Raw genomic sequence first — 24109 nt, 5'->3', positions numbered from 1 at the left:
GAGATTGAGGCTTACTTCATTGAGAATCTGGACACACGAATGTGCTATGAAGCCGAATTATGCATTTTAGTATGGTTCACGAAATTCTGATGCTCTTGGAGTACCCTCTGATGTCTTCCAGAATGAGATTTTCACTCTGCAGCGGAGTGTGTGCTGATATGAAACTTCCTGGCAGATTAAAACTGTGTGCCCGACCGAGACTCGAACTTGGGACCTTTGCCTTTCGCGGGCAAGTGCTCTACCATCTGAGCTACCGAAGCACGACTCACGCCCGGTACTCACAGCTTTACTTCTGCCAGTATCTCGTCTCCTACCTTCCAAACTTTACAGAAGCTCTCCTGCTGGTAGAGCACTTACCTGCGAAAGGCAAAGGTCCCAAGTTCGAGTCTCGGTCGGGCGCACTGTTTTAATCTGCCAGGAAGTTTCTCTGATGTCTTGTTTCTATTATGACATAATGTAAGATCTTTTAATGTTTTACACATGTGAACATACAGGCTTTCTTACATCATTGTAGCTGCGCAAGCGTGGTGACACCTGTTATCTGACACTCTGGCAACTACTGAAATGAACCTATTTCTAACAGGTCGTGGGAAAATATTGCGAATGGTGGTTTGAAAAGCATTAAGCGTAGTTTACACAACGACTTTGGGTTGCGCCACTTGTTGTATGGAATGAGTTGCATGCAAATGGTTTCATATGTGACTGTAGACATGGCAAAGCCAGCATACACTTCAGTTTCATCATTTTGTGAGTTTCTGAGTCGTGTCTGAAATAAAAGTTTCGGCAGCTACATGTCGCATGAGTTGTGATGGAGTTAAAGCTTGTTGCGTGGAATCGCTGCATAAGAAAAAAATAAGAAACGTATTTTGATTCATGACTGGATGAAGAAAAGATGGCAGCTCGGTTGCTCAGCAACCTTGCTAAAATAATTTATAATGGAAGACCCAAGAAGTTCCTTTAATAATCTTAGAATGTCACCAGAACTGTTCATGTTTCTTCTAAATAGAGTTGCTTATGCGATAAGGAAAATATACTGTGATGCATGAAGCTCTGTTGCCAGAACTGAAATTACATATCACATTGTGTGCATTACAATTGAGAACATTTGGCACACTAAGAAGGTGCAGTTTTAGTTGGTGATGACGCTTTTTCATTAACACCAATAATTAATAACATTAACACCAATAATTAATAACACTAACATCAATAATTATTAACACCAATACGTACTAACACTAACACTAATAATTATTAATATTAACAGCAATAATTATTCAAAGCAGGCTGCATTAAGAAGAGAATGGTTTGCAAACTACTGTCATGAAGATAATCTGTACAGTGGCAATACTTCAACATTCAAACATACGTGAATGAGGAATACTGCTATGATGTTTTAAATATATGAATATTGAATAAAGAATTCAACTTCTTGATTTGTGTACCCTTCCCTCCCATCAGCAATATTCCTTAAAAAAGTGTCGGCCAGCTCAAATGATGGGATTTTAGTCTTGTAGACTAGAGCATTCCCACAGCCAGAATTGTACTTTGTTGCATTTTTCTTAATTCAGTTGTATATCTGCTCCTAATTCAGTAAATTTTTCCCTGCAGCTCGGATATTGTCAAGCCATCTATGTTCTGACTGCACATGACAGTCTCGGGAGCAGCAGTATGTTGCTTATTTTTGTAATCCACATCACTGAAATCCCACAAACACCTATGCAAAGCATAGATATTCAAAAAGAAAATGTTATTCTCCATTCCACACTTCATATTTCAGTTTGTCCACACACTATGAACACACACAACCTCAAAACGCTTGCAACTATTGTCACTAAAGTTGGAACATGCCGAAAGTGTTTAGTTTCACCGAGTTGGGCAAACATGCATGTACAGTGGCTGGTAGCACAGTTGCCTGCAGCCTTGTGTTGTCGTGTAAACTAGGCTTTACTTTCAAAGTCATTTTCCTTTTATGCAAGATGAACTATGTACGATGAATTTCATAAATCACAGTGTGTTTGACTCATTTAAAAATCGAGTCTTTGAGGGTGAGCCATTTAGAAGAATTTCGAGCCCAGAAGATCAGAGATTTATGTCGTTATTAAACATTTTACTGGCATGTTTGTGTGATGTATCTTAAAGTGTAACACACGCAAAAAAGATCAACATTATATGTGGAAGCTTAGCTTCTCTTGCAGCTTATTAATCTGTAGGTAGTGGAGAGCGGGCATGGTAATTACAACGATTTATAATCACTTGCACTTCCATCACTTACTATGAATACTTTAATTCTCGCAGCATATACGCAATGCGTGAAACATGGAGCGCCTACTACAGAGAACTGATGAGGCAAATACACAGTTGTTCTCACTGTGGTATGGTAGTAATATTATTGGGGGGTGAGCCAGTGGTTCTACTTCCTCACATATCTTGGAGATCAATATTACATGTGAACGAGTTGCTTTCCTTGTAGCAAAAATATGTATATTAATTTAAACCATTAACTTTTCCTATTTGTGTGTTTGCACTACGTAACAGTGATGTTGCTATTGGCTGACTACATCACGTGTCCTATACTGTGAATATCCGCCGTCATCGGCTGGCAAGATAATGTGACATGAGCTGTAATTGGCTTACAAAAGTGCATCACAATCTCAATTTCAATGCCTCGGAAAGTAACACGCAGTGTTTGGTGGAATTCGCATTTATACTTTCGTAATACGAAAATATGCAGCGTACATGTTGCTGCAGATCAAAGATCTTTCCAAAAATTCCCCCCCCCCCCCCCCCCCCCCCCCCCCCTCCCTACTTTCATTTTCTAAAGTGCTGAGAAGTTCTACGCCGATGTATAAAAACTGTAGCCATGCAAAGGACTGATAACTTTTACAGTTCTGAGGGAAAGTAGACTGTCAGTTAAAACAGAAAAAGTGTATTTTCACCCAAGAGAAAATGTATTTTTAACCGGGAAATCTGGGAAAAGTTCAGAAATTTTTTTTCCTCGTCCGTGTACACATCCTGTTATAACAACATTGATTGGTTAGTGTACCATGTTCAGAGATTCAGAGGTCAATATGCCGCTGCAATATTATGCCTTCCCACACCACAACACCTCAACCACCAAAACAGCCATGTTCAGCAATGCTGTAGGTACCCTCATATGGCAAGAGATGGGAATGTGTAATGCACCCAGGAACAGTGCATATTTATTTCAGTTACTATGTGTGGTATGCTCTAGCAGTTGTTTCTGTGTATGGTCCAAGTTTCAATGAGCTATGTTACTTGGCAGTGACACATCATGTGAAAGTTACTTTCATTCTTAAGTTTTGCACACCAGTGTACAAGCCTCCACTTGTACCCTCTGTGGGCACTTGACAGTGATATGCAAAGTATGGATGTAATTTCAGGTGCTAAGGTACTTTAGAGATGTTGTTTATTTACTTATTCAGGTACTGAGTTGAACAAAATATAAATATTCAATGTTGTTGTTGTTGAAAATTGTTTGGTTTTTCAGTGATGACAGAGTAGTTACGTGTGGGCATGAAGGGAAGTGTCTAGGGTACTGTTACTTCCGTTAATAGAGTCTTAATTCTCCAAATTTACGTATACAATTGTTTCACAATATTATAACATGCTGTTGAAACTTTTTAGTTTCCAGCTGTGAAAATGAGGCTTTGTGTGTAGAAGGTCTTGTAATATCCGTGTCTTGTAAATTTTTTGACAGTTTCATCTGAGAGTAAATGATAGCAACTAAAATTGGTTAAAAAAAGGAAAGTGCATTATATGAAATTGCTTTTCGTGGAAGGAAACAGCAAATCATTATAGTGAAAACTACAGAGGACAAAATTTACAGGAAAGTGGAAATAGAATTCTTTAACTATTTAGTTGTTTTGGCTATATGCCAAAAGCAACTGTTGAGGAGATAGCATAATTGTGGCGTTCCAAAAAAAGTAGCTATTGACATTAAAATAATGCTGAAATAGTGGTATTATTTGTTACCAGCTGGCTATATGCAAGTCTGAATGAAACCTTTAGTTTTTTTTTACACAAGACACACAGAATATGCTTCATAATGGAAATGGTAAAGAAATTTTCTGCAAATAAATATATTTCTGTAGACGAACCTTGGTATACTCTCTGTATGTTAAATAGTGTCAGAATTTCATGACTTCAAATAGATTTTTAGCTATCTCTTTCTTATTCTAAACAATTTAGGAATATAGGAGATGACTCACCTAAAGGCAAAAGTGGCTGCATCATCAACAGCTACATATACAAAAGGTACAGAGCTTTACTTTGCTAGCTTTCGCAATGGATTCCTTTCTCAAGCTGTTGGAGAAAAACACACACACACACACACACACACACACACACACACACACACACACACACACACACACACACACTCCTATCTCCCTCCATTGTGCTTATTCGACTGCCTCATGGTCCCTGGTGAGTGTAGTGGGTTGAGGTTGGGGTGCAGTGTAGGGTGGGGTGAGAGATGGAGAGAGGCGGGAGGCATGGAAGGGGTTGGGACGAAGTGCCTAGTCACTTGTGGGACAGTGTAGAGCAGTCCGTGAGCTAACTGGGGGGGGGGGGGGGTGCAGGTGGAGGGGACATGTGGCAGACGGCTGAGCACTTAATTTCACAGACTAGGACATGAGATGGCAGCACACAACTAGCTGACATGTATTGAGTGGGGTGATGGGAAAGGGGCATTGTGTGTGTGTGCATCCCCCCCCCCCCCCTCTTCCACACACACACACACACACACACACACACACACACACATACACATATCATTTGGTGGGGGGGTGGGGGACAGAGAGCTTAGGTTTAGGCCAGGGACATTACAGGAGTGAAGGACGTGCTGTAAGGATAGTTCCCATCTGTGCAGCTCAGAAAATCTGCTGGTGGTGGGGAGGATCCAGATGGCACGGGTTGTGAAGCAGCCATGGAAATCTCACGTGTCGTGCTGTGCTACATGTTGTGGACTGGGTGGTCCACCTTGTTTTTGGCAACTGTTTGAAATTTGACGTTCATTCCAGTTGACAGCTGGTTGGTTGTCATACCAATGTAAAACACTGTGCAGTGGTTGCAGTGGAGCTGGTATATAACATAGCTGCTTTCTCAGGTGTGCTGGGGTAGGTCCTCACATCCATCCGAAGAACAAACCATAAAGAAATGTCCCCTTGTCATCCAATACTATCCAGGACTGGAAGGACTGAACCACGTCCTTCGTCAGGGTTTTGATTGACTATCATGCTCTGAAATGAGAAACATCCTACCCAAGTTACTTCCATCCCATCCCAAAGAGGTGTTACATCTCAACATCCTAGTCCATCACAATGCCACTCCCACTCCCAATCCCCTTTCACAGGGATCGTACCCTTGTGGAAGATCCAGATGCAAGACCTGCCCGATCCACCTACTCCAGTCCAGTCACGGGTTTATCCTACCCCATCAGAGGTCGGACCACCTCTGAAAGCAGCTATACTAGCTCAGCTGCAACGACTGAACAGTGTTTTACATTGGTCTGACAACCAACCAGCTGTCAACCAGAATGAACGGCCAATGTCAAACTGTTGCCAAAAACAAGGTGGACCACTCAGTTGCATAACATGCAGCAGAGCAGAAGAAGTGAAATTTCAATGGCTGCTTCACAACCCGTGCCATCTGGACCCTCCCCAGCACCACCAGCTTTTCTGAGCTGCATAGATGGGAGCTATCTTTACAGCTCCTGTAACCTCCCTGGCCTAAACCTAAGGTAACTAGCTGTCTCCCCACCTCCCACTTCCCCACCAAATTTTGTGTGTGTGTGTGTGTGTGTGTGTGTGTGTGTGTGTGTGTGTGTGTGTCACAACACCCCTTTCCCATTACCCCCCTGCCCTAGTCTGTGAAATTGGGTGCTCAGTCGTCTGCCATATGCCACCACTACCTGCACTCCTAGCTAACTCATGGATGAGTCTCCACTCTCCCACGAGCAACTAGACGCTTCCCCCCAATCCCTCCCTGCCTCTTGCATCTCTCCATTCTTCACCCCACCCCCACCCCACACTGCAACCCCACCTAACTCATGTACATTCACCATGGGACAGGAAAGAGTAGGCAGTTGAATGAGCACAATGTATGGAGACGTGTGTGTGTGTGTGTGTGTGTGTGTGTGTGTGTGTGTGTGTGCGCGCGCGTATTTGTGTGTGTGTGCGCGTGCATGCACGTGTTTCTCCTACAGCTTGAGAAAGGAAGCTAGCATAGTAAAGCTCTACACCTTTTGTCGACGATGCAGCACTTCTGCCTTTAGGTGAGTCATCTCATTTGTTCCTAAATAATTAGTTATTCTCCACCAGAACTTTCTGTACATTATTATTGTAAACAATACTTTTATTGACTATTGATTTGGGTTGTACTATTATTAGACAAGTGGTTTTATTAATACTTTGGGGCAGTGGTTTTTTTTTACACAGTCTGTTTTGTCTGTAGTTGTTTGTAAAAGGTACCTGTTGTAGAATGAGCTTCCACAAGACTTTACTGGAGTTGCAATAGAGAAAGACAGGTGACAATGACCTGCAGAAATAGATGACTGATATATCTTAGCAGACACTAAACTGATGCTTCAGAACTTCAGAAGGAAACATTAGTGCCATTGGTGAAAACATTAAGTGTGTGAAGATAATGAGTAGGTCATCTTACAGAATTAAGACATTATTGGTAAAGTTACTTGGAAATAATTGGAGTTAAGATTATTGCTTTTCAATCCATGTTCTTAAATCTTATTTTTTATTTTATGTGCATGTAATACTTCCTCAGGATATATAGATAAATTAAGGGAAAAAGCAACCACTCACCTACAACGGATTGATGCATGCAGCACAGAGGTACGCAACAGAAACCAGCATTAACACTACCTTTCAAACACTAGCTCTCTCTCTCTCTCTCTCTCTCTCTCTCTCTCTCTCTCTCTCACACACACACACACACACACACACACACACACACACACACACACTCACTCTCCTGTAGCCATGGCAAGTCCAAATAGTCTTGTTGTGGCAATGGGTGTGTACATTTGGGTGTCTTGGTAATTTGTAGGAATGTGTGTACTTTAGTTAGAAAAAGAGCTAGTGCTCAAAAGTTGGTAAACTGAATAGTCTTGCCATGGCCACAGGAGTGTGTGTTTGTGCCCCATGTATGGATTTGCTTAATTTGAGTGGTTGCATTTCCCTTGTTTTACATATTGCTTCATTCAGGAATTTTCATTGTTTTCATACATTGCCCCGGAAACAGATTTCTATGTTCTTTTCAGCTCATACATCAAAATGTCATAATATTTTGGTTCTGTCACTGGCTGTGGTAGTCTAGAGGAAATAGCATAGACACTGGCCCTGGAGGTCCTGGGTTCAGTCCCAGATAGGAGCAGGGATTTTTCCTCGTTCAAGTCCATCCAGGATGGCTCTAGGTCCACTCAAGCTACGTTCAAATGAGTACCAGGGATCTTTTCCAGAATTTAAAGGTGGTTGATGCGATGATCCCACCAACCTCTTGCTCCTAGTGATGTTGTGCATTTAGGCCAATAATCTGGTCACAGGCATTCAGCACAGACTTTCACCTTGGTTCAGTCTGTATCTTTCTGTTAAGAAAGATGTGGCATTTGTACTGGCACTTCGTCTTATGTCACTGGAGGTGGAGAAAAAGCAAAAGTTTGTAAAACATATCATTCATACATTGAAGTGTATGAATATCAAATTAGGATCCGTCTGTTTCATTTGAATGATGGTAGTAGTTTTGGGTTATGTAGGACGCTTGTGTGATTTTCTTTGGCCCATTCTTGCAGTGCTGCGTCAATCTTATGATTTTGTGTTCCTGTGTGATATCATCAGTTATTATATTGTGTGATATCATCAGTTACTATTTTGTGTGATATTTTAGCAGGTAGCTTGATGCTGAAATCAGCACCTTGTGGATTGTGTGTGCATTTGTTTAATGGCCTTTGACTTCCATAATTAGAACTTCAAACTCTTCCACCTAAGTGACAGCTTGTGATAGGATCTGTATACTATGTTGAACAACATTGGTAATTTTGTATTTGTGGTGGTGTCTGATAACAATTTGCATTTTGATTATTCTTATTCTGCTTGTGTAGATCTTGTAGCAGATGCTCATTTGATGGTGACAGGAGTTCTATATTCCCTGAAATAACAGCCAACTTTGCTCCTACAAAGAACACAGACAGTGATTTTAGTGTGAAATGTTTAGGAGGCATTCTAGCTGTTTGCCCAGAAAACGAGTGATTTTTGCATTGATCAAGTTTCTCTAGTGAGTTATGAACTTGCAGGAGGAATGTTTCTTGTTCCCCTTGAATAAGCGAAGCTACTCCACAGGGCAAGTGGCTTTCATTTTCATTTGATGTGGTAGAGGACTTTGTTTCCAAAATTAATGTTTATTTACATAATGCAAATTGTAGTTATCAGATTATTGTGATGCTCCGACCATCACATATGGTATAGTATTTTCATGTTTATGATGATGCATGTCAACTTTTGTGTTGAGTATATTAATGATGGTAGGTCAAATAATGTTTTATAAGCTAATTTGTTTTGTTTCCTAAATTTTTTATCAGCTGACAGATAGCCTGACAAAATCTAAGACTCCCAATCTTCAGCTTCAACCAATAAAAAAATTTTCTGACAGTGGAAAGGTAGTACTTTTTCGGCAGCTGAATAAAGATGCTTCAAGGAAACAGATAGTACCTTTGGTGAAAGAGGCAGTCATAAATTATGAAAGAACACACAGTCCAGGTTGTAGTTCTACCAGAAGCTAAGAGGTGAGTCCTAAGTCAAATAGTGTGTGCTCTCTGTTGTAGTAGGTAAAGACTTCCAGGTCTACACTTGACTAGATGATTCCTAATAAGGTATCATTTTTAAATACATGAAACACCAAGACATCTGAATATTTTCACGTAGTGTAATCATTGTGGGGTAACATGCAGTTACATTGTGCAGCCAATCTACAAGGAGTTTCATGATAATCCTAACAAATTTTGAGGGACAATTGGCCACAAACTGAGGATTGTTTTTGGTGAAGGAACATACTGTTTTTACTCCATCATTAATCAGTGTGATGCTTTTGTCATGGTACACAATACACAGTATGCAGCTGGCAGTTATTTTTCTGCTGTTTAGCCCTCTGTGTGCTTTATCATTTGTTGTTTACATGTAAAGGTACAGATTAAACATGGATTGTGAATTGTTTAAGCCCAGTGGTATGATTAAGTATTACAGTGAAGCGAGAGGTAATAGAAGTCACACTTACTGTGCCTATGAACATTAGTTTCTTAACTGGAGGCATTCATTTTATTTATCTTTGCTGCACTTTATCAATCTCTCCAAGAAAGTCTTCATCCTCATGTTGTCAATAGAAGGGATGCTGTGAGAACACCAGGTTTAGAAGATGCGATGATAGTTTTAGTAATGCGCCTTCAACCAGCACACTTGCTGTGGCATGTTCAGTGGATATTGCTGGAGTACAGCGTATATGTGTGTACCTTCAGAAGCTTCAGGCACTAGGACCACTCAATTTCAATAATCAAATGGAGTTTGTGCAGTGGTTCCTTCATCAAAATGCTAATGATGCTTTCTTTCACACACACAAGTGTTATTTACAGATGGTGGGCCTACTTCCCACAAACTCATTGTTTTAACAGTAAGAACAGACTGGAAGAGCCCACATGTGATTGTTATTGGGTCTGTTTCTATGAACATTTTGGATGGAATTGTTGGTAATCATATCGTAAAAACTGTACTTCTTTCCGCACAATACAGTGGAGCGCCTGACCATCAGTTTTTGCATGTCAGGTGTATGGTGTACATTATTCCAATTGCCACCATAGCTGAACAGATTGCAAGAATCATCAACATGTTCCACAGTGTGAAAGAGAATTCTGCCATTCTTCATGCATGATGGAAATGGATGGTAATTTCTACGAAGCTAAGCATGTCATGAAGCTCAAAATTGACTGTTTGAACATCTGCTGTTAACTTATGCACATAACTGATGAAAAAAGGGAATGAAAAAGGCTGTATTGCTTAACAATAAATGATAGCCTGTGTGTGATCCATCACTCCTTGAATTTTGTTGATGCCACCCTAATACATCCTGTAGTTAGAAAGGGTCATAAGAATATATGTGCTGCTGAGTTTTTCAAGCATTTCGACTACTGAATTATGGTCAGATGCTATCACTATTGCAACAGCATATTCTTTATTTAAAATACTGTATATATGAGTGCAAAGTTTAATTACTGATATTTACAATGTTTATTAGGATCATAATTTCAGTAAAACTTGCAGATGATATATGAATTGCTTTAATGGAGATTAATTGCTGTAGAAATAAGTAAGCAAGATTTCTAAAATTATAATTATTGTGGGTGCAGTCTATATTCGTTGATATGTGGGGTGGGAAGGAAACGAACCTCCTGAACAGAAGCATCATTTTGTTAACCCTCCGTTGCTCACACAGATGACACTCGTCGTCCACATGACTTTCCCGCTCAATTTGTCTGACAGGGCTGGATAGAGTTCGCACCATTTTCAGTACCTTTCTGTTAACTCCCCGGCTGTTAGCTCCATTCATTGTGTATGAAACATTATTATAGTCTGGAGGACACTGGTCATCAGCGCGAGCTCTGCTGCCAGAATGTGAATCAAAGTAAGTCTATATTACTTTATTGCTTTCCTAGATTCAGTCGATCTTTCATGTGCGTAAATTTAGGAGTATGGAAAGTGATTGCAGTTATCTCTCGTGTTACCTAGTATTCCCTTTATTTTTAGACTGTGCAAGAAATGACAAAGGCAAAAACACCTCGGACAGAGTTTAGTAGAGATCCTAATGTATGGCTGGAATGGTTCAATGAGCTGAGTTAAGAAGATGCTCTCAGTGATAGCATTGACTCAGAGACTGAGGATTGTGTTCATGAAAGCGGTCATGATTCAGGAACAGAACAACAAAAAGTGTCAGAAAATGATAAATATGAGTCACAGGAAGTAGTAACTCAAGAGGATGCATTTTCTTAGGGAAAGATGGAATAACTAAATGGAGGAAAAATAAATATCCCACGAATGTTAGAAGTAGATCTTGTAATATTATTACCACTTGCCTGGACCAAAAAATCAAGCTCATATAAAGAAGACAGAAATAGAAATTCTGAATTTGTTCTTGGATGAAAACATAATAAGCATCATCACAACATGCTCTAATATATACATCAATGAAGTTCGTGGTAACCTCTCTAGGGAAAAGGATGCTAAAGAAACAGATGTGATAGCATTCAGAGCTTTTATTGCTTTGTTATATCTGTGTGGACCTTTGAGATGTTCTAGGAAGAATATATCAAAACTAAAAGGGAAACAAACTTGAATCATGTTATTTATGCACGAGTGGAAACCGATTCAGGTTTCTGTTGCGGTTTGATAATATCCATGATAGAGGTGTTCGCAGAGATGTTGACAAGTTGGCTGCTATCAGAGAAGTGCTTGAACTATTCATGAACAATTGCCAAAAATATTTTTCACCTAGTGAATATCCTACTGTTGACGAAAGTATGGGTTAAAAGTGCCTGCTTTGGTTGATGACTGGTCAAACCACTAACTTCATCCTATATTTGTAAAAATATGGAAAGCAGTAGGAGAATAAAATTTTACCTTCTAAGACTTTGTGTTGGTAAGTTACTGCAATCAAAGTTTCAAGTTCATCACACATTTAATTCCAGAAATACAAAACAAAAATAAACATCCCTCCCCTGCACCCCAATCAAGAAGCTATTTTTTCGACCAAGTTTGCTACAAAAGTGGGGGTGGATCTTCCAGATCAGCTTTGTCAGAAGAACAATGTGTCATGTAATACAAGAAGGTGTCCTGTGGTACTGTTACACAATATTTTGAACATTGCAGCCATAAATACTTTATGCATATATAAATACCACTGCATGGCTTCAAATCAGGTTGTAAAAAGGGTTGATTTTATAGAAAAAATCAGATGGGAACTAATAAAGCCTCAAATAGAGCGATGTTCCCTTATTGAAAGCCTTCCATGTGAAGTTCGGAGGAGTGCTAAATTACTGTTATGCACTCAAGAAATTGTGGAACAGCCAGAAAAATCAACTGGATCATGTGGAAGGAGTTACATATGTGGAAGAGCATGAAATAAAACAGCTCGTAGATGGTGCACTACATGCAACAACTGGACATGTGTAGATCACCTGAAAGACATATGTGTAAATTGTGTTGTCAAATAATGTGTTCCTAATTTCAGTGTTGTTTGCACTTTGTCACAAAATTACCATTTGTATATGCTTAGTAGTTAGGTCGTTGTTTTGAAATAAACATTTTCCTGTTCTTTTGTTGAGTAGTTGCATTGTTACACACACCTAAATGATCAGACGTTAGAATATATTATACTGTGTATGAATATTACTGGTATTATATTTAGATTTAGTAAAAAAATCATAAAATCAGTCATAAAGACTGTTCAAAGTATACAAATAGACCGCTTGCTTTGTGTATGACACCTGTCATCTGCACGAGTGATCATGTAACAAATTTTTGTGTGATTAACAGGTTTAATTGAGGTACATAACATGGAAATAAAGATCTTGTTAGCTGAAAAATTGTCAGTGCAAGCACAAAGATAATTTGTGAAATGGGTCATTCTGTGTCCAGCAATCTAGAGGTTCCCGCAAGACCGTAGTGGATGTTGATAAAATTGTGTTTGAACATTCACACATTTCAGATAAACATTGGTGAAGTTTTATGATCATCAGTTCAATACTTGCAGTGTCATTTGTGTTGACCCCACAGCGCAGCTTTGAACAGTGTATCTAAGAGTTTACAGCAACTTTGAGTCATAATATCTCTGGTAATATTCTCATGACAAAAAGAAAAATTAGATCATCTTGTACAACTTTTTGGACTCTCTTAAGTGAAATAATAAAAAAAAGATTTCATTAGTAATTTTGATATGGATAATTTGTAGCAAACTTGGTCAAGAAAATAGCTTCTTGATTGAGGTGCAGGGGAGGGATGTTTATTTTTGTTTTGTATTTCTGGAAGTAAGTGCATCATGAACTTGAAACTTTAATTGCAGTAACTTACCAACACAAAGTCTTAGAATGTAAAATTGTATTCTCCTACTGCCTTCCATATTTCTACAAATATAGGATGTAGTTGGTGGTTTCTGTAAGAATGATCACAAGTCCTGATGAGTGAGAAGTGAGTTTGAGTCAGAAGAACTTAAAAAAAAAAAAAAAAAAGGTCCCCTCTTTTTTCGTGACCCATTGTGACATATTTCAACCAGTTTTTCTGCTGTAATTTATTTGCGTGAAACATGTAATTATATGCATAGCAGTTGGTAGTACAATAGATACAACAGTATATAATCTAAATTTATTTTATAATAGATGTTAAAGTATACAGTCCAAATTACTTTACGTAATAATAAATTAGATTTTAGTTTCTTTGGTAGGCTATAGTAGCACTGCTCAAGGATCCATGATTTTAGATGTTCTTTGAATTTTTCACCAGTTAACAGTTTAAATTCCATAGGCAGTGAATTGAAATATTTTGTTCATTTAATATATGGACTGTTTGCAGTTTGTGTGTGTGTGTGTGTGTGTGTGTGTGTGTGTGTGTGTGTGTGTGTGTGTGTGTTTTTACAAATTTCTGCATTACGACATGCATATTTCTTATCTTCTACAGTTACTATTATTGTTTCAAACATATACGAGGAATAGATAGTCATAATTTTAAAATCTTGACACAATCCCTTGCATGATGTTCTAGCACCTTCTTTGCATAATATTTTCAGAGCTCTTTTCTGCAGTTTAAATACTCATTCTACACGTGTTTTATAATCTGCCACCCTATAATGCAAGACTGTATGCAAGAAAGCGATACATTAATCAAAATACGTTATCCTCATTGTTTGGGTGTTGACATAGTGGAGCTATTCTTCTCAAAACATATTAGCTAGATCTTAGTCTTGCACGCACATTGCCAATTTGTTGTGTCCATAGCAGTTTGCTATCCATGCATATACCTAAGAATTTACACTCACTGCAGATTTTTCCCAGCTAACTTGAGAATCAGTACAATTTTGCAAATCACCAACACTGAAGGAAATTATACTTGTTTTTTGTAAGTTGTCTTTTTAGGTTGTCATTTTCAAACTTTGCCTTTGCCATATCTATAAAAATTTTTGCCTCTATACGTAGATTAACTAGCATTTCCCCGACAAATCCCTGAAGTGTCATCTGCATATGTTGTAATGAAGGTATCATTTTTAAATGTATTTGGAGGATGACATAGCAAATAGAAAGAAATTGACCGATTATCGATCCCTGAGGCACACTGAATTTAATATTCCTAACCATTGATGTGCAACTTTTTAATGTTTCTCCATTATTGTGTGTGACTGCAGCATACTGTCTTCTGTTTTTTAAATAGGATGTAATAAGATGCAGAAGTTTTCCACTGATGCCATCTCTGGCATGAGTACCTCATGAACAATCCTATCAAAAGCCTATGATAGATGTAGGAAAACTCCAGCTAGATGCATGCCCTCATCAGTTTTGTCAAGAACTTCCAGGATAAATTGTAGTGTTGCTGTCTTGGTGCTATGACCAGTCCTAAAACCATGCTGAAAATCTCCTAGGAGTTTGTGCATATTATAATCCTCTATCATATATTTCAGAATTTGTTTTCAATGAACTAACAAAAATGGAAGTTAAAGAGAGTGGTCTGCAATTTTCTACTAATTGTTTATCACTTTTTTTGTAGATAGGTTTAACAGTTGCCAATTTCAGCATATTGAGGAACACAGGTGTATGAAAGGATATACAAGATTATGTTGGCATTGTTTAAGTACAAATGGAGATATTTCATCCCAGACAGCAAATTTTTTGCTTTTACATTCTTTGATGAGCTGCAAAATATCCTTGAGTTCAACTTCAGGGAGTTGACCAGGTTCACACTTGACCTTAACATGATTTCCAACATGTACTTTATGTGCAGCATAAAAGTCAGTTTCTACAATATCTGTGAAATACTCATTAAAAATGTTACTTATATCCTGAGGATTGTTGACAATATTTTTATTAGAAATGTGTGTGTTGATGTTACTTTTTAGTCAACTACAGAATCAAGCTAGTTATAAGCTTCAAAATGTAACTGTGTGCTATTAAGGCACTGGAGATCAGAGCAGTAAAATTATTGCAGTATAGCTACAACACTCCAAACTGACTTCAAGTTTTACCCAATTGCTGTATTGTATAAATTTTGGTAAGGTTCATAGCAGTCTGCCAGATTTTTTTTTTTTTTTTTTTTTTTTTTAACTAGGAATTTTGAATGTGTCTTTTTTTAGTTTGCAATGCTACTAATATGCTAATTTAAGTCTAGTTTTAAAAAAATAGCATTTTTGTGTTCGCATAGTCTGTGGTTTATGTGGAATGTAAGTGTAGTGATGAAAAATTGTTTAAGTGTATTGATACGACCCACAGTGGCTTAGCCATTGCTGATTTCTTTTAAAGTAAGGAGATTGGTATCCCCATCATCGTAAGGGCTGCACCTAGCTGTGCAAGAGCAATCATGGGTAGCTTTCTTTACTACAGGATTCGAAGTCTTGTATGGGCTTGTTTCCACAGGGTTCCAAGCCTAATGATTGTTTCTTTTTTAAGGTCCAAGGCCAAAGCTAGTAGTAGTCTCTTTTAGGCTCATAGGCTTATGTACACTCCAAGCTACTAGCATCTTTCTGGGTTTCATTAATTTGCTGTTACATATCACAAGGTAAACTATTCTGCTGACCAGATGATGTCACTGATGATGAGAAGAAATAACTGCAATAAATTTATGTTCCGAAACCTGGTACTTGTCACTCCTTGAGGGTGTATAAAATGAATTTTCGGCCATGGCGGTGCATAAAGCTTAGTTAACATGTCCTGCTCAGTGGAATTTTCACAGATGTTTCCACTCCATCACCCTTTTCCATAAATGCATGCACTACACTGCCCTGGCTAGCAGTCCTGTGTTAATATACCTTCTTCAGTACTGTCACTACTTGTAGCCAGAAAAGATGATGCTTCATTTGAAACTCTGCTGATCTGAATTGTTGTTTCATCATTCGACAAAAAATGATGTTTCTCTCTAGCTCCCACTACAGTATGCCCCTATTTAAACATTTCTTCTTGTGATGCTTTATTTTGTTCAATTCATTCTTTGCTGATGAAAGCAAATTTAATGCCATTAATGTTCTCATTGCAGAAGCAAAACAGATCTATAGATGTAAGAATCTACCTGTTAACTAGCCGTTGCAAATTTCCTCTCACTGCTAATTGCTTTGTTATACATCCAATCACATCACATAGTGACTTTCCATGACTTTCAGTTAAAAATTGTTTTCTGGCAACATTTAAAAGTCTCTTGTATGATAGCACAAATTGAGAAAATGTTTGATTGGATGCTGGAACTGTCACTGAAATAATAGTCATAGGATATTTGAGCAAACTGTGTTTTACATATTTTATCAGCTCCTTGATAAAAACAAGTACAGTAATTATGCACTGTAGCACACAGTCACTGACAATGCAATAACTCCAATTTCACCTTCTGATTTTGGCACAGTTAGATGACAGATGGATGGGCAGTAGCATAGCTGTTTTCCCCATGGAAACTTCACACTGCATCATGATTGATAAATGAACATCAGTAAATTCATCCACTGCCATTTGCTTCGTGTCCAGTGTGTCCTGATCAGTATGGTTCCATTGCTTGTACACAATAATTTTTTGCGGATCATGGTATATGAAATAGCTGGCAAGAGCGGGTGCTTCAGATTCTGGTCCAGGACACTTTTCATAGGGATCTAGCATGTATTGTTTGGATTCCGGACTGTAAACAGCCTTGCTGAGAGGCTTCTTATATTTTTCAATTATTACTGCTCCATTAAGCGTAAGATTAAATTCTGGTGAACTACAGAAACACAGTCAGTGTGCATTCCAGTTAATACAACAGTTACACGTCATTCTGGTCCAAGTTCACAAAATTTTGAGAACCTTAGTTCTGACCCCTTTTGATTCCTGTAGCACACGTACATTTGCTGTAAATTGCAAAGCAAGAATTTTTTCTGCATGTATGTCTCTCTGCATGAAAGTCTAACTGACGTACTGCCTTTTTTCTCCAAGGTGTACGCTACTATTTCATCACCTTCAGTGCGACTTGCACTCTGCCAGCAACTGCAGGTGGTAATTGTTTTCCTTGGCAGTTTTCAGAAAGTGCTAGAATTCCCTTCTTTGCCTTAAGCTTTTGAGCACACTTTAGCATTCTTTCTAATACCCTAAAATGTGTTGCTGTGACTCTGATTGTGCAGCTTATAGGTGATAAACGTAAAATTTTCGTGTGTTCTTTATGATTGGATTCCTGCATCTTGGCTTTCTGTTCAGTCAGCAAATCGAAGATCAAGAATTGCTCATAGCTCTTAAGGTGTGTGTTGACTTTGTTATTTCGAATGATCATTCTTGTCATTTCCTTGATTATTGACCATCACTTCTGAAATGACCTGTATAAAACTGGTGAAAGTAAAATCGAACCAATGTTCATTGGTAATATGTGCAAATGGTCACTTAATTTCATCAAAATCTGTCATGCTAATGAGGTATTTTTTCTGAATGGAATCGTCCAAATATGAGTTACAGAAATTTATACCATTGTAATTATGTGTTGTCCACTGTGGTTCTCACTGTAACAAAAGTTGTTACTCTAAAGCACTATATGATATTACGTTATATAATAATAAAGGTGTTGAATGAAAGATTTCTGAATGGCTGCTGTAAATCTTTTAACACTACTGTCACTGTCCCAGCATTACTTATTGTTCAGCAGTGAGGTTTTTCTTCGGCTCTTGTGATGATATCCCTGGGATGGAAAGTGAATTATTTTGGCCTTTCCATATGAATAATATCCATTGTTATTCCTCATTACGTGTAGGCAATGTGAAATTTCTTCCAAAGAGGACGTTATATGTTATTGCCATCAAAATCATGGGAGTTGATGACAATCAACAGGTGATACTAAACCTAAAGAACTGAGATTAACAATTCTGTACTTTTCATGTTGTCATTGGACACACACACACACACACACACACACACACACACACAATCCAACGGAATTGTAAAGGCTACTGTCGCGACCTTGCTGCATTGAAAAACGCTCTCACTTCATTAAATGGTTACCATTTCGCTTTAGGAAGCCTAATCCCCAACAAATATTCTCTAGTTTTATGTTATTATCAAGCCTGCAATGAGAACCACATTGGCACTAAAATAACCTCTGGCAGATTATGTACGATGTTCTTTGAGACCATCTTTAGTGAACAAATATAACTTAATACTACAGGGGTGGTGTACATATGAAGAAATATAGAATACCCGTTTTCAAAGTCTGTATGCTGCAGAGCACTCTCTCAATCTGAAAGAGAGGAGATTTCATATCCAAGTTACTAGATTGTTTGAATACCTATAACTCTTTATACAGCAGCTCTGAGACGACTAACTGTGGTAATTTAATGGAAAAAGTATTGTTAAATCTTGGCTTTTATATACTAAATATTGACTCCCCACTCATTTTAGTACAACACAAGAATCATTTTCAGCCATCAACACTATGGTCTGTGGCCTTAGTTTTTACCCTTTTATTCAATGGAAGTTTTCCAGTGACCTCTGTGATAGTGATAACTACCTAATCATTTTATGCCAATCATACCAATATTCAGCTTGACAGCCCTTCCCCCCTCATACATTGGATTCTTGAAGAATGCTGTGTGTTACACTTTTACCACTTACATAATGTTTGAAACATCCCCTCATGGGATCATTGAAGAGAACCTGACACACACAACCACCAAGATCTTACACTCAGCAGCACAAACCACACAACTTACCTCAAGATCTGCCCTTCAGAAGCCAGCCCCATGATGGACACAGGAGATCACTGTGGCCATTGAAAGCCATAGAAGGGCACTTCACTAACATAAGCACCATCTGTTGAAAGACACTCTTATCATCATTAAAGGTCCCTGAGCTACAGCCCATTACCTCATAAAAAGACAAAAATAGGAATGCTGGAAAAGATACTAATCTGCTACCATAATTTTTACCTCTCTCTCGTAGACCTAGACCAAGTAATTCTATATTTGTGGTCAGCAAAAAGTGGCTGATATCCCAAGCTTCTGTCAGGATGGTGTAATGAAATCTGACTACTGGCGTGGCTGGCCATCTGGTGATACAATTTGCCCAAACTTCAGTGACTGACAACTACATTCCCCACCCTCTCACTTTCCTTCTACACAACACGTGTTACCTGGAACCCTATAACCCTTGTTTTTCTGAATGGTAATGCTTCAGAGCACTGAAAATGTGCAAAATACAGCTCTGTGCTCGGATTGAATACATAATCAAATCTAACACCATGTAACTATATAATTCAAGTGCCACTCCCTCACTATGTTTAATGAATCTGGCTTGAGGGTGGCATTGAACAGACAATGGAGTATTAGTCAAAACCAATGAGTTTGAGTTATCAGTCTTCAGAGTGGTTTGATGTGGTCCACCACAGATTCCTTTCCTCTGCTACTTCATCATCTCAGTATAGCACTTGACCCAATGTCCTCAATTATTTGTTGGATGTATTTCAATATTTGTCTTCCTCTACAGTTTTCACCCTCTAAAACTCCCTGTGGCACCATGGAGGTTGTTCCCAGATGTCTTAACACATTTCCTATCATCTTGTCCCTTCTTCTTGTCAGTGTTTTCTACATGTTCCTTTCTTTGCTGATTCTGTGATGAACATTCTCATTCCATATCTTGTCAGTTGACCTAATTTTCAACATTCTTGTGTAGCACCTCATGTTAAATGCTTCAGTTCTCTTCTGTTCCAGTTTTACCTCTGTCCATGATTCACTACCATTCAGTGCTTTGCTCCAAACATACATTCTCTGAAATTCCTTCCTCAAATTAAGGACTATGTTTGATACCACTAGACTTTTCTTGGCCAGTGAGTTACGGACTATAAAAGTCAACAACTGGGTTGCAGTCTGCCTTTCTACGCTCTCGGCATGAATCCACAATTCTCTGCCATCCCCATATTGATTATGCCAGTCTGACCCGTGGATACAGCCTGCAAGAAGCTGTGGTAGGCTATATCCTGTTAGAATGCTTGAGTTTCTCTGCTACACAGTGAGCTTCACAACTGGATGAGTCATTTCCTGAAATCCTATATTGTAATATCCAGGTGGTAAATCAAGTTTTAAATTTTTCCATGAGAGTGAATTTTCTAATTTCATCTGAAGCCTTCATTGTTAATGTCCTGCTGGCTGCCTTGTGGAGTTGGGGGTTAGCATATTTTCGTGGCAGTGTATCTTTCCTCGCCTTGCCATTGCTGTCCGGTAAGGTGTGTAGTTCGACAGTCGCCTTGATTGTGGTTTGGATATTTGTTTCTTTTGGACTACCTTGGTCATAGTGGGTCCTTCTGCTGCTGGATGTTCTAAACACCAGATTCTGAAGACGCAGTGCTGTCTGGGTTATTCCAACGTTGTGTTGGTTATAAGATGCTAGGTAGATGTTGCAAGAGTGTTGGCCTGTGCTTAAACTGTCATTAGTTTGATTTGCCATCTGGTTAAGTGAATACAACTCTTGGCTGCCTGTCTCACCATCTACGAAGTTGAGCGACTTTCCCAGGTTGTTCCTTGGAGCACTGTCTGAGGACCACTCCTCTCTTGAATTGGTCAGATTGTGATTATTTTCTTTTGAGTTATTACTGTTGGGGCCTTCAGGCGACAAAAATGATTGTCCTCTCTTATAACATTTTAGTATTTCTTGGAGAAGTTAACTCGTTCTTAAGAATTTGCTATCTAGGCCCTCAGCCATCTAATTGTTTTTGAGTTATTACTATTGGGGCCTTCAGCTGACAAATAACTTGAATTTCTGGTCAATATGGCCTTCAGCCATGAGTGCAACTTGCTTAAGAAATTTTTATTTGACATTGTGTTTTTAACAGTGAAATTTGATCATTGTTCCTTATTGTCAACCTTATTTGCAATTGTTTTCAAATAAAGTGTACATGATTTGAAAAAAAGACACTGAGCAACCAACGGTAATTGAGTATGGCCCCATCCACACTAAATCCTGTCTTTCCCTAAGTACCACGTTTCAAACTTTGTGCAAACTGCACTTTATCCTTTCAACCAAATAAAAGACAGAGTTGCTTATGCAGCAGATGGATGCTATGACACATTTGTATACAACAGTGCCATTTATTGAGTGGATTACTATTTCTGCAGATTTATATCTGTCTTCAGGAACATCAAGACAAATTTGGACAAAAATAAAACACCTGCTTGCTTGTAAAAATAATGTAATCTGCATAGCAGAGTCAGGAAAAATGGGATAGAATAATTTTAAATATTACATCCAAAACATCATCTTACTATTTGTGGAAAATAATTCATTGCTTTTGTTGGAACCTTGGCCTGGACATGACGACACCTGTGTCATTCGGATGATGATGAAAAGGCTGTCATTGTAATTCAGATTCCACCTTGAACTAATAGTGTGATTCAGCCTCTCAATAAAAAAATATTTCAACAATGTAAAGCATTTTTTCAGAAAACTGACACACTGTAACTTCCGATAACTTCTTTTCATTTCAGGCTTATCTGCAGAACAGTATTGTTAAACTACGGTCATTTCTGCATTGTCAGTTTGCATTGCCACATTTTATGAAATTGCCATTTATTACTCCATTCTGGTTCTGTATAAATAACACTAGTAGTTACTGTGAAGTGCTTGAATCCTTCAATAGTTTGTCCAGTGTGCCTGGTGTAAGGAAAGTGTTTGTTTTGTCATCTAATAGCCACTTCGCATTTTTGTGACGATTACAGGGAATAAACAAAGAAATGTTTCACCATTAGCAAAATATATATTATTCAAAAATTATCATAACAACTTGTGATGAAACAAACTGGGATAATTTTTCTTCCCCTCGTGTTTTGCCATCTGCCTCCTTAAATTTGTTTTGTTACTTTTAACTATTTACCATTAGCATACACGAGTATAATCTGCATTTTCATAAAAGAGAAAGGTTGGCAGTCAGTTTTAAAGAATATAACACCAGATCTAATTTTGTGCTTAGTTTTATGTATGTAATTGATTTTCTAATTTATTTTGACTATTCCTAGTTAGTATCTTTTGTTATACGGTGAAATCAGTAATTGTTTTGTATCGTGAATTCTATTGTTGACATATAAACAAGTATAAATTTTGTACTAATTATAAATGTTTGGAGGAACAACTAATAGTATTCTTAAAGGATCTATTTGGCTCTATTCATAAACATGTTAGCAAAACCAGCCTTTAATTAATTCCAAAGTAATTAACAGTTTTGTCAAAAGTAGTGTTTACATAACTATATGTTAATTTCATCAATTAAACAAATAAGTCGGCTTAACCCATGTAGTAAAAGAAACTGTTACAAAGACAGAATTTTTTGTTGTATTCAGTTAATTTAATGAGTTAAGTTTTAATTCTAATTTCTGGAAATTTAACTTTAAACAATGTGTAGTTTCAGGGCCTATTATTGTGATGATGCCGGCCGGAGTGGCCGAGCGGTTCTAGGCGCTACAGTCTGGAACCGCGCGACCGCTACGGTCGCAGGTTCGAATCCTGCCTCGGGCATGGATGTGTGTGGTGTCCTTAGGTTAGTTAGGTTTAAGTAGTTCTAAGTTCTAGGGGACTGATGACCTCAGAAGTTAAGTCCCATAGTGCTCAGAGCCATTTGAACCATTTTTTTTTTATTGTGATGATATATAAGGGCCCGATTTTTGATCACGAGACAGTCAGGCCATGGTCAAGTTTCAGATGGGGAATCTGCGTTGCTTAGAATGACAACAATGCATCAACTTAATGGTGAAATAAGTGTTACACCAATTGGCTGTGTGTAAAAACAATGACAGTGTCTGCTCCATACATACCTCATTATTCTTCGAGAACTGTGAACGTTGTGGTGACGTTTTACTACTCTTAGATGTTCAACAGGAAACTATTGTAGCAGTATGTGGATGTTTGCCTGCAAACTATTAATGAGGCTTATGGAAAGTTATACAGTAGTGCACTGGCCATATAAATGTGTATATGGATGGGGGAGGGGGAGGGGGGGACGGGGGGTTGTGAAAAGTGAAAGTAAAAGACAGTGAAATGCAACTGTGCATCTGTCAGCTACATTATTTACAGTAGTCAATGTCTAAATTACAAACCCCATTTTTCAGCCAGTGTAGCAACACAGTACATCGACACTGAGGACAACAAATGAAATAAGTAAAGCAGGTGGAACCGCTGCAAATTGTGCTACAGGAATTGTTGTAAAATACTTAGTCAACAAATTAAAGTCACAATTAATGGAAATCATCTGTAATGTAACATCATACACTGGCTTGATTTTTCTTTCTTTTGACAAATACAATTATGCACTACAAGTTATTCAGAAAATTACTGATTTGAGATGTGTTTGGCATGATTTACGTGCTTAAAATCTGCATATGTGCACTTTGGACTGCACATTACTTTCTCATGTCATGGCTGCTTCTGCTTGTTCTTAGATTGTGCGGTGGGCAGGAAGGCCTCAACAAACCACCGTTGCAAGTCATTATTTGTGCAGCAGGAATGAGTTGCTTTAACACTTTTTTTTTAAAAAAATACTTGCAGTGAACCTTAGCAGTTAAAATGTTGACGCTGCATTTCTTTCTGTGTATGCGTCCTGTGTGAAAAATTTCAGGGTAGGTTTCGACACGTCAGATTGGCCATTCCGTTGTAATTTTACATGTAATTTTAATAAAATATTCTGAACAAGTCTTGTGTAATAAGTGACAGTGAGTTAGAACATTTAATTTTTCCAACTGCAACTTATTTTATAACTAAATTAGAATTTCTTTTGCTTTGTGAGAAGTTTACCTCTTTTTGTCTTAGCCACCATTACAGCAATGAAAGAATGACTGCATTATCAATAACTCCATAACT

General features: G+C 38.2%; 1 protein-coding gene across 2 annotated transcripts in view; it reads left to right on the top strand.

Annotated features, from left to right (window-relative positions):
• Positions 1-24109, top strand: part of LOC126469552 (exopolyphosphatase PRUNE1-like) — a 167092-nt gene that overhangs the window by 129792 nt on the left and 13191 nt on the right. Inside the window, exon 6 of one of the 2 annotated variants that reach the window (XM_050096669.1) lies at positions 8612-8815. The exons of the other annotated variant lie outside the window; for it this stretch is intronic. Within the exon in view, the coding sequence (XP_049952626.1) occupies positions 8612-8812 (201 nt within the window). The 3' untranslated portion in view covers positions 8813-8815. The remainder of the gene's footprint in view (positions 1-8611; positions 8816-24109) is intronic. 2 annotated transcript variants of the gene reach the window in all.

Source organism: Schistocerca serialis, chromosome 3, assembly GCF_023864345.2.
Source record: "Schistocerca serialis cubense isolate TAMUIC-IGC-003099 chromosome 3, iqSchSeri2.2, whole genome shotgun sequence".
Lineage (NCBI taxonomy): Eukaryota > Metazoa > Arthropoda > Insecta > Orthoptera > Acrididae > Schistocerca > Schistocerca serialis.
This window is presented reverse-complemented; position numbering and strand designations above follow the sequence as displayed.